General features: G+C 38.8%; 1 protein-coding gene across 3 annotated transcripts in view; it reads left to right on the top strand.

The window, feature by feature from the left end:
• LOC124802407 (ATP-binding cassette sub-family G member 1-like) overlaps positions 1-12,327 on the top strand; it is a 794,031-nt gene that overhangs the window by 757,563 nt on the left and 24,141 nt on the right. For all 3 annotated transcript variants that reach the window (XM_047263167.1, XM_047263166.1, XM_047263164.1), the window contains one exon: positions 4,744-4,982. In XM_047263167.1, the coding sequence (XP_047119123.1) occupies positions 4,744-4,982 (239 nt within the window). The remainder of the gene's footprint in view (positions 1-4,743; positions 4,983-12,327) is intronic.

Raw genomic sequence — 12,327 nt, 5'->3', positions numbered from 1 at the left:
GCCACATTGGCTCAGTCACGGATATATCAGGTAGCAGGCTATCCCGACACTGCTTGCTCACAAAGTTCCAAGAGTCGGCTTTAAATGATGACTCTAGAAATGTATTACAAGCCCCATCATATCACTCAGATAGGTATCGCGAGGACGAGTTTCGGTTAATTTCAGCACGCACAAGGGCATTTAAACATTAATTCTTCCCGCACCCCATAAGTGAATGGACCGAGAAAAGCCCTTACAGCTTGTACAATGGGCCATACCCTCTGTGACGCACTTCAGAGGGGTGCAGAATATAGAAGTAGGTTATTTATGGGTAACACAAAATAGAAATTAGATCTTGGATATAGTCTGGCATAGGAGTTGCTTGGTTTCCTTCAAAGGCATTCATTTATTCAAATGTGATACTGTAGTAGTCTACGAAGCTGCCTCTTACTTAAAATGTGCCATAGCATGCTCTGCATTTAGTTGCATACCGCTTACCAGCGTGCGCGTCCCTGTGGCCATGACAGATTCAGTTTGTTAAGTGTTGACGCAGATCAGATAATCTCTTCTATAGCTGTGCAAGACATTCCAATTTTAATACACACTTGCTTTACTGTCCTGAACACAATAGCATGTTCTAGCTGAAGTGAAAATGCGATTGTTCTGCTTTTGTTTGTAGTTCCCAGGTATTAATATGTGAAAAAGCACCATTCGCGACAAAATAAATCGTAAATAAACGACTGTGGTCTTCAAAGTATGTTGACCTATTAATGTTCTGGCTAATTTTGCGTCAGGTGTTATTGGATAGAAATATCTATTTGATGGATCCTTCCCGAACCTTTTTTTTTTTTAAAAAAAATCTTATGGGACTTAACTGCTAAGGTCATCAATTCCTAAGCTTACACACTACTTAACCTAAATTATTCTAAGGACAAACACACACACACCCATGCCCGAGGGAGGACTCTAATCTCCGCCGGGACTAGCCGCACAGTCGATGACTGCAGCTCCTGAGACCGCTCGGCTAATCCCGCGCGGCCTTCCCGAACTCTTCTTTTATCAGATCTAGGACATAGTTAAGCTAGGCCATATTGAACCTGGAGAACTCACATAACTTTATTCAATACATGGCCATTGATAAGTGTCGTAAAGAAACTTGTGTAACACTTTATCGTGCCGGCCGAAGTGGCCGTGCCGTTAAAGGCGCTGCAGTCTGGAACCGCAAGACCGCTACGGTCGCAGGTTCGAATCCTGCCTCGGGCATGGATGTTTGTGATGTCCTTAGGTTAGTTAGGTTTAACTAGTTCTAAGTTCTAGGGGACTAATGACCTCAGCAGTTGAGTCCCATAGTGCTCAAAGCCATTTGAACCATTTTTTTGTAACACTTTATCCTAGATATGGCTTGTTTTTTAGTTTTTCCATTATGTAACTGTTGGTGTAGAGCGTCATCATCATTTTCTTTCAGCAGCAAGTACAACAATAAATCGCGATCGCTAGTTTGAAAAAGGTGCCTTGATTTCCACGAACTATTCAAGACCTACCTGCAGGTACTTGCACGTGGCACGCTCAAATAAAAATATTTTAACTTCTACTTTCTTCATACTTTAGTGAGACATGGCTTTTGTTCCAACTTTAAAAACAATTTCGATATATTAGCCACATTTAGTACACAGCAATCTATCACCTAAAATAACCAAACGTCAAGCAGCCAGTGACGTTTTTCACTGCCAAACCTTTCAAAATTTGTGTGCATCATACTTGAAAATTAAATATCACAGTAACCATCACAAGTGTCGGAAAAATAAGACACTTCATCTTCAAGCTGCGATATGCAACTATAAGACACGAAAGAAATCAGTTTTGAGTGCTGGTTAGTTTTCTCGGAATAGAATGAGAAGCATTATATAGTGAAGAAGACGTGCAAACCCGAAATGAGTCGTTTATAATTTTTTAAAGAAAAGGAGAAACTCTATCGAAAAACTGACTCTAGGAGTTGATGTAGCATTGCTTCATGTACATATTGTATTTTTTACAGCAAGAAAATCGAAAAACGCGTTTTTCTCATGTACTAAATACTGTAAGTCGACTCGTAGGTTTTGTGTCCCGCCTGGAAGGCGGCGCGTGGATCTGCTCCTGAAAACTGAAAGGTTGGCCGAATGACGAAAGCTAGTAGGAGCAGGAAAAGGTGAAAATTTCTCGGTACTGCAAGTGTGAATTAAAATCACCTTTACTTTAGCAGGAAGATGAATACATAACTTTGCACTGAGGTGCGAAGCCTTAGACCGGTCGTAAGTAGTGCAAAGCCGCTACATGAAGCGAAGTGTCCCAGACGTCTACTCTTGATCAAATGGGCAGAATCTGCAGCGGCGCTCGTAGGACTGCGCAGCGCCTGCTAGAGAGCGCTGGTCTATATTTGCAATCATTCTTCCCATTCATGAATGGAACAGAGAAGGTGGGATCAGAAAGTACCCTCCACCACACAGCATCAGGTGTATTGATGTACATGTAAATAAAGATTCGGTATTTGTGCACTGTGAGTTATGTTGTCTCAAGACAAACACAGTTTCTAACTGTAATATGTGTCTCATTGTGTTAAACATTTAACACAAGATTATACCTCTTAATGAATAGAGTATGACAACACTTTTTTTTTAATTTGGTCAGTAACTATGCAAATACTGAAAATCGTATTTTTGTTGCCCCTGGAAGTCGTTACATATGTAACATGCAAACTGGGACTGGGTTCAAGGTAGTCACAGAGTAATGTCAACTCAGACAACAAATTCAGATTGTGCGAATTCTGGGCCTCATTGCTGACATGACTTTGAACTCTTATAATATTAGGTAGGTATTTTCACAGATTGAAGGAAGGCAGTGGCATATCTACATTTACCTCAGGGGCAGTCAGTTTGTTTTACGTACTGCCCACTTTTTATCTCAATAAACAGTAAAATTTTCTGACCATCCACCAGCTCCACACTGATGGTCATTTATAAAGTGGGGAAGTAGCTGTATGTTACAAAATTTTGTAAAGCTGGGTCAAAGCAAGTTAAATAATAATTACTTACCACATACTTTTTTTCAAAATTTTGTGAAAATGAATGCAAATTTTTCAATCCTCACTTGTCTAGCTTCCACTATGAAAGCTGGAATGCCCACAAGTGGGTGGTAGGGACCAGGTTGACTACCACTGATCTACATCCACTCTCTATAAACCACTGTGAAACACATAAGGGGCGATACTTCAAACTGTACCAGTTTAGGGCTTCTCGTTCCAGATCGAGCGCCAGAAGAATAACTGACAGTGCCTCTGTGCATGCTGTAATTAATGTTATCTCATCCTCATGATTGCTACAGGAGAGAAATTTTGTAAGTAGGCTTTCTCAGGATAATGAGTTAGTTTCTTATTAGTTACATTTTCCATAGATCATGTGAATGATTCTTTTATCAAAACTATGTGGAACGAGTCAGTTTACATGATATGTATACATGATTAGTAATAACTTTAATGAACACATTGTTTTTTAGTCCTATGCATGTAACTACACTTTTTATGCAGGTTATCAGTTTTCAAATAGAAATCAGTCCATTAAATAGAAGGAATTGTCCAGGGGGAAATGATTTCAGGACAGATTTAAAATGTGCTTTGCTACCTGTCAGACATTTTACGTTACTGGGCAAATGATCAAAGAATTTTATTGTTACATATTAAACTCCTTTCTGTGCCACCGACAGCTCTCAAAAAGGATAATGAAGATCATTTTTCCCTATAGTGTTATATATTTGGGTCTATCTTCAAGTGTCTTCTTACTTCAGTTTCTTCAGTATCTCTGTAACACTCTCCCATGGGACAGACAAGTGTGTGACCATTCATGCAGCCTGACTCTGTATATGTTCAATATCTCTTGTTAGTCCCATTTGGTATGGATCTCACAAACTTGTGCAGTATTCTAGGATGAGTCACACAAGCGCTTTCTAAGCAATCACATTTGTAGACTAATATCATATCACTACTATTCTACCAATGAACCAAAGTGTTCCACCTGCTTTACCTACGCTTGAGACTATTTGATTGTTTAATTTAATATCTGCAAACTGATACACCCAGTAATGCTCATGAACATGTTGTATGATCGGAACATCTCAGAAGTATTTACTCGGTCACTGGAATGTGCAGTGCTACAGAGTGGGTGGCTTTACATTTTATGTTAGTGATCAGCCAGCCTGCATTTAAAACAAAAAAAGAAGAGGTTGCCATCATGGTGATACTTAAATTTATTCTTTCAGATTTAATAATCCATAACTTCTTCTGGTATTTTAACTGTGAGTCATCAAATGCTCCAATGCAATAAACTAAACATCAGCAAACCATTTCCAGAGAGAGATCATTTGTTACTCTTTGAAATCCATCAATTTGCTCTTGTGGCCCTGGAATCCCCCCCCCCCCCCCCTTCTTTGACTTCAGCTTCAGTGTGATATAATGATCTCTTACACAGCATTTACTGCTGGCAGACAATGATACACACACCTCAGCATTTCTCCTCAGTGATTTGTGGTCATTCTGAGGATGTAGATATTGTCTGTCAGTAGAACATATTCTTGAGTGTCATTAATGTTCATATTATTAACAATCTGCATAAATATAAAAATATTTTGATTGTTCTGACTGCACCATAAATTCATAGAATTAGTCAAAATGTGTCACCTTTATGTGTTCTCTCTTGTGAACATTGGCAGTGATTGCTGTTTTTCTTACATCCACAGGGGCCTGGACAGTTCGTCGTGTTCTCAGTGCTTGTCATTGTTGAAGCTACTGGCACAGGAGGGCCGTACAGTAGTCTGTACAATTCACCAGCCCAGTGCACTACTTTTCCAGATGTTTGACCATGTATATACACTTTCTGCAGGTCGCTGTGTTTACCAGGGCACACCATCACAGTTGCTACCATTCTTGGACTCTTTTGGATTGCACTGCCCTCCTTACCACAACCCAGCAGACTTCAGTGAGTATTTCCAAGCATCTATGTCTTTTACTCTGTAGATATGTTACCTTACAAGGCTTCAGGCCAAAGAATGGAACTTACCAGACCAAAACAGTATATTTATTAATTTATTTATTTTGCTTTGAGAAATGTGCATTGTGTTAAATACATTTTTCACCTCACTTACACTGCAACACATAATATTCAAAACTTTTTTTAACTTTCATGTTAAATACAGGGCTGTTAGATACACAGCATGTTCCAAAGAAAGATCTACTGTTAACTTATTCTTGAATGGTACAAAAAGTCATATAAATAATTTGGACTAATAAGTCTTTGATCCAAACAGTGGTGGTAGCTGTCTTCAGGGATGTGTTGTCATTATGCAAGCAGATTCTTTCTGGAACACTTCCTATATACTTCATTGTTTGCTTCCAATGCTTTAGAACAAATAACTGTACAAAATATCCACTTAGGCAACACATATCTGATTCCCCAGATTTTAAAGTTGAACATCACTGTAAGAGGGACCACTCAAACATGGGATTCCAGAAGAGGGGCAGCAGCCTTTTCAGTAGTTGAGGGAGCAACTGTCTGAATGACTGACTGATCTGGCCTTGTAACACCAACAAACATGACGTTGCCTTGCTGGTACTGCGAGTGATCGAAAGCAAGGGGAAACTCCAGCCTTTAGTTTTCCTGAGGGCAAGTATCTCTACTGTGTGGTTAAATGATGATGGTATCCTCTTGGCTAAAATATTTAAGAGATAAAATAGTTCCCTTTTCTGATCCCCAAGTGGGGGTACTCAATATGATGTCACCGCCAGGAAAAGCAAAACTGGCATTTTTTGGGTCAGCGTATGGAATGTTAGATCTACTAATCAGCAGGTAGGTTAGAAAATTTAAAAAGGGAAATGGATAGATCGAAATTAGACATAATGGGGATTAGTGAAATTTGGTGGCAGGATGAACAAGCCTTCTGGATAGTTGAGTACAGGGTTACAGTACAAAATCAAAAGTAGATTGAATAATGAACAGGAAGATAGAAATGTGGGTAAACTATTACTAACAACACAGTGAATGCAGTATCATAGTCAAAATAGACATGAAGTCAACGTTTGTCACAGTAGTGTACATTTATATGCTAACTAGCTCCACAGATGTAGCATAGATTGAAACAATGTGTGATGAGATCATATAAGGAAGGGGAAAATTTAATTATGATGGGTGACTGGAATTCGGTAGTAGGAAGAAAGAAGAGAAGGAAAAATAGTAGGTGAAGATGGACTATGAGAAAGGAATGAAAGAGGCACCCACCTGCTAAAATTTTGCACAAAGAATAATTTAATCATCAGTATCACTTGATTATGAATTGTGAAAGAAGGTTGTATATGTGGAAGAGACCTGAAGATGCTGGATGGTTTCAGATGATAAGACAGGTATATTGGAACCAGATTTTAAATTGTAAGACTTTTCCAGGGACAGAAGTGGACTCTGACCACAATTTATTGGTTCTGAACGCAGATTAAAATGGAGAAATTGCAAAAAGGTAGGAAATTAAAGATATGGTTCGTACATAAAATTGAAAGAACCAGATGTCGAAAGTTTCAGAGAAAGCAGAGGTTGACTGAAACAGGGGTAGCTTTGAGAGATGAAATAACAAAGGCAACAGAGGAGCAGATAGGTAAAAAGACAAGGCCTGGTGGAAATCCTTGGATATTGAAAGGACAAACATAAAAATGCAGCGAATGAAGCAGGCAAAAGGAAGTATAAAAGTCTAAAACTGAGATTGATAGGGAATTCAAAATAGCTAAGCAGGAAAGGATAGAGGACAAATGCAAAGATAGAGAAGCATATATTACTGGAGGAAAGGTAAACATTAATGTCTATGAACACTTTATCAATGATATATTCATTGCTCAGTTGGAAAAGGAGATCTGGTTCCATACCAGCAAGATCACTGGATCTCCTACTGATTTTTTTCCTCTGATAATGCATGCAGTAGTTGGTGTATGGGACCCCTACAGAAACTGAAATATCTTCTAGCTAGACATTACCCCACAACAGACAGGAGGGATATTTTAGGGAGTCTAGCAAAAATTAACATTGCTGTACTGTACCAACTGAGACTACTAATCATCACTTTGAACAATTGCTGCTAATGGGTGTAAATTGTTACTGACAATAATGAATTGATTTTCATTTCCACCTGTTAGTTCTTAGTCATAGAGTATATCTGTAGAGGGTCCTTTGTGATCTCTCTAATTTTGAGTGTATTTTTTGGGACACCCCCCCCCCCCCCCCTCCCCACATATTCTTCAGTGAACTGTTATATTAGGTTGGTGCATAAGTTCATAGCCTTTTTTCCATAAGTTTAATAAACACAACAGATACACAGAACAGAGACTTTAGTCATCAATAATGTATTCTCCTTCACTATTTACAGCAGTCTGCCAATGGTGGGGTAACTTTTCATTTCTGCGACTGTAGAAATCATGTGATTTTGAGGCAAAGAAATAACACTAACTGGGATAAAATGCAAATGTGTAATTTCTTATCAGAATTGACATTTCCACTGCTCACTACTGTTCAATCATGATTGACAGCATACAGTATTCAGCATTTGTTCCAAATAACACCATTTCCATTACCCAATGTAATAAATATCACAAGAACCGCAATTACAGTCCCAATTAACAGGGTCTTCTACTTTCACTAATGACTACCCTGTCTGTGGTCCTGTTTTAGTAGCTGTATGGTGTTCATCTTGTGTACACTCATTTCCATTACAGTCGTACTTACATCCACCTCTCTTGTCTGACCCTGACTCATACTTACAATCCCCCATCTTGCCCAGTAATTCCAAACAAGTGTCTCCCCATTGCTGTCAGATGAACCTTCATCTTTTGAGTAGTTCTTTCATTTAAAGTACACCAGCATGTCTCATTTACCAAAAAGAAGCTTTCATGTAAAAAAAAGCCACCCCCATAGCCTTGTACCCAAGTGCAAGTCATCAGCTTTAACAGGTCCAGAGCAATCCAAGAATGAGCCATATTCAGTGCACATTTTCATCTGGAAAGGAAGTTCCTTAAAGATTTTTTAATAGAGAGTGGAAAAGGTGAAAATCTGAGGGCACAAGATCAGGTGAATAAGATGGGTACAGAATAAATTCCCAGCAATTTGTTTTTTATCAGTCTAGCAGAATACGAGCAGGTGTTATCATTGAGTAGCAGCACTTGACAATAAATGTCAGCAGATATAGTTACACCTTGGGGAAGCAATTTGTAGTACACTACACTGTCACTATTGTACCAGATGCACAATATTACCTCTTTTGGATGTGTACAGGTCTTTATACAGAGTGTTGCTACCTTGCTTTGGCTCAACCAGTCCTTTCTTTTACTTATATTAGCTTAAAGACACCATTTCTCATCAGCACTGACAATACAGGATAGGAATGGTTAGTGGTGTTAACAAGCCAATTTATGACAAGCATGTTCATATGGCCACGCACTGATTTTTATGATTTTGGTTTAGAGCATACGTATCCATACACAGAAGTTTTGAACCTTCTCCACTGCATGCAAATATCACATGATGATGGAATGATGATGATTTATCACTTTTGTCAGCTCTTGAGTACACTGATGTTGATCATTGTACATTGATACTTTTAAATGATCTTCATAAAACCTAGAATGTCTTCCAGAAAGTGGAGAGTCACCAATGTCAAAACGATCCTCCTTAAAATGAGTAAACCATTTTCTTGCTGTGCTCTGCCCAGTGGCATTATCCCCACACGCGGCACAAATGTTTCTGGCTGCCTCCACTGATGTCACTCCTCTGTTGAACTTAAACAGAAGAATATGTTAGAAATGTTCCGATTTCTCCATTTGGCACTGTATTTTCTAGCATTCATAGCTCCACTCACTATCTCCAAATGACAAAACAACAATAAGTAAACTCAAATAGCAATAGTGAAGTACAAATAAAAAATGGCAGTCGATAAATAAACCCATAGAAACTGGAATACCAACATCCAAAATAAAACCCACTACGAACTTACGTACCAACCTAATAGATGGAGTGAATGTTTTACAAGTGTAGGTGTGAAGGATTTTGTTGGAACTGACTCAAAGCTTTCTTAAAATTTATGAGTTCCAAATAAATCTATACTTCTTACTCTGTTGTATAATGCATAAATGGTCCTTTGTTCAATATTAATTTCTAAAGACAGGTTATTCCTCTTCTTGAATAATACTCACTTTTCCCCCATATGGTTGATGGTGTCTTATACATTCCAGAGAAGTGACATACGTTTATAGCTTTTTTTACACAGGGGTGGACAAAAATACGGATAAATCATCAGAAAAGCATGCTTGAACATACATGCAGATGCTATCCATGCCTGATGATTGCGCTGTTGTGTTGGACCAAGAACGAGTGTTAGTTGTGGTCAGAACAGTATTCTGTATAGTTGTGAGTGCAAATTGTTGGTGCTCATATGGAGAGTACTTCCATAATGAAGGTAGCCGAAATGTTTTGTGTTTCATGAGGCACTGTATCAAAGATTTATACTGCATAGAGAGAAAATGGAAGAACATCATCCACTGATTCACAATACAGACAAAAGTGTGTTTTGAGCAATTGTGACAGTCTGTCATTGAAGGTAACTTTGACAAAAACAAAAATGAACAACAGCTGCAAAAGTCAAAGCAGAACTGAATGTCACACTGATGGATCTTGCCAGCACCGAAACAATATGAAAGCAGATCCAGAAGCTGGGAATTGCAGGCAAACTGAAATGTCAAAACAACTCATCAGTCATGCAAATTCCCATAACAAGAAGACACGATGCTGAAGCCACACAACGTGGGCCGTGGAGTGACGGAAGAATGTCATTTAGTCAGATGAGTCTTGTTTTCCACTGCTTCAAATTTCAGACTGAGTTAATGTCCCAAGAATGTAACATAGCAGGAGTTTTGTGATGATCTGGGCAGCCATACCCCATACTCCACAAGGTCACATTACTAAGAATTATATGACTATTTTGGCTTATAAACCCCACATCATGATAAAATGTTTGCTCCTCAATGATGATGCTGTGTTCTAAGACAACAGAGTCTCTCTATTCACATAGCTCGCATCATCCAGGACTGGTTTTGTGAACATGAAGATGAATTGTCATGTCTCCACTGACCATCACATTCAGCACATCTCAGTATTGTAGTGCCTTTGTGACCTACTTTGGAGACAAGGGCGCATGATCACACTCCACTTCCGCCATTATTACCTGAATTGCCACTACTTTGCAGGAAGAATGGCATAATATTACTTGAAAACCATACAGGACCTGTATTTATTCATTCCAAGATAATTGGAAGTTATGTTGAATGCCAACGGTTTTCCTACACCATATTAGATGTGGTAATGTGGTGTCCTAAACCACTTTCAAACTGCTAGTGTTGATAGTCTCATAAGATGCAGATTAAAAATAATTGTAAACTAGAAATGGACTAATCAGACAGGAAATTTAGTGCTTGGGAAGGTAGGGAGGTATACCAGATCAAATCAAGCAACAAGTTCAGCAACATAGAAATTAACCAAGGTATTCAGGCAGAAAGCAATAGATGATGCAGTTACAAGGAAATCAAAAGAAAAAATCTCTAATGGAATAAAGAAAATAAAGATGATGGGAGTTTTAAATTGTACCATAAATTAGCAGTTTCAGGGCACATTTGAATTCCCACCCTGCCCAGAGTTCATGCCAGCACAGCTGATGCACTCTGCAGCACACTAGAGGGTACACTTATAGCTCGTTGTGGAGTGCATTGCCACACTGAAGATACCATTGACATCCAGGCAGTGCTGATTGGAATCTGATGATTGGATGTAACAACAGACAGTGAAAGTTCACGAGACACTCAGTAATAGATCTCAGCCCAAAACCAAATTCCAACTCCTTCTGCACTGCATCTGTATGTAGTTGATGACAACAGTGGCTGCCCTGAATTCAAAACTACCTGGAGTCGCAGTGTCACAGGCAACTACCTGGACCAGTCACACTGGTATAAAACAAACTTAGCCAGCACACACTGCATGGCCCCGGGGCCAAGTCAAGATTTGTCCACTGCTGTCCAAGGCTGCACATTGAAGTTGCAACTAAAGTTCCAGTCACCAAACTCCCATCAACTAAGCCTGGACAGAGCTTGTCACTTTCATGTGGCACTGCACTCAGCAACCAGCTGATACGTATATCCTCTAGTGCACTTGGAGCACATGAGCGGTGCTGGTGTGAACTGCTGGGTGGAGCGGGAATTCAAATGGGCCATGAAATAGCTAATTCACAGCACATTGGAAAACATAATAGTACAGGTATTAATTAATAAACAAACAGAAACTTACATTGTTGAGACACCATGTTTCATCAGTTGAGATGACACATGGCACAGTAAATAACAGCTATAAGGACAACATACAGCTATAAGGACAAAGATATTTTTAAATGTTTGTATAGTTCAAGACAGGTTGCAAACTACTAATAATAACAATAAATAATGGACAAAAATTTAAATTATATCTTAAATAATAATGAAAATAATTAAATTACAGAAGCAATTCCAGATTACTTTTATAAAGCCAGTCAAGATATTAACAAAAAAATGATGCCAGGAGAGGATGGTGATTCAGAGGAAATGGTTACAGCTAAAGAAAATGTAATACAGTAGGAATGAATTGCTAAATATGTACGGGAATTGCATATACTCTTAAACTCCCCTACCTCCCTCTTACCTCTGTCTATCTCCTCCTTCCCATCTGCCTATCTCCTCCTCCACCTCTTACCCCCTCCCTCTGTGCATCACCTTCTTCTCCCCTCTCCCAATCCATCTCCTTGTCTTCCCTCTCAATGTCCATTTCCTACCTCCCCCTTGCTGTCCTCTTACCTCTCTCTCTGACCTTGAGCATTGTTTATTGTTATTACAAACAAAACTTTGATTGGGAATTGAAGTCACTTAAAATGAATGGGTAAATTGGTTGAGATTATTGATGTACAGGGTACGATAGTACTTCAGCTGGATCTGAAAGAATTGTAGCTTCAGTGAGAGTATTTTACATAGTTTAAAACTGTGAAAGGATAGGATTACAAAAGTTTTGGATGATTCAGATCCTGTAGTAGGATTCTAATCATAATGTGATAAGCCATAAATCCAACTTCCCTCATTTTTTGTAAATAGGTGATGATGAAAACAAAGAGCACTTTGTTGTGTACACAATTTTTGTTTGATATATATATTATAAGGAGAAAGAAGAACACGACAGAAACAAATTGGCTAATGGTTTACATGTCCTCCTACATCGTCATTTT

The sequence above is a fragment of the Schistocerca piceifrons genome, chromosome 6, assembly GCF_021461385.2.
Source record: "Schistocerca piceifrons isolate TAMUIC-IGC-003096 chromosome 6, iqSchPice1.1, whole genome shotgun sequence".
Lineage (NCBI taxonomy): Eukaryota > Metazoa > Arthropoda > Insecta > Orthoptera > Acrididae > Schistocerca > Schistocerca piceifrons.
This window is presented reverse-complemented; position numbering and strand designations above follow the sequence as displayed.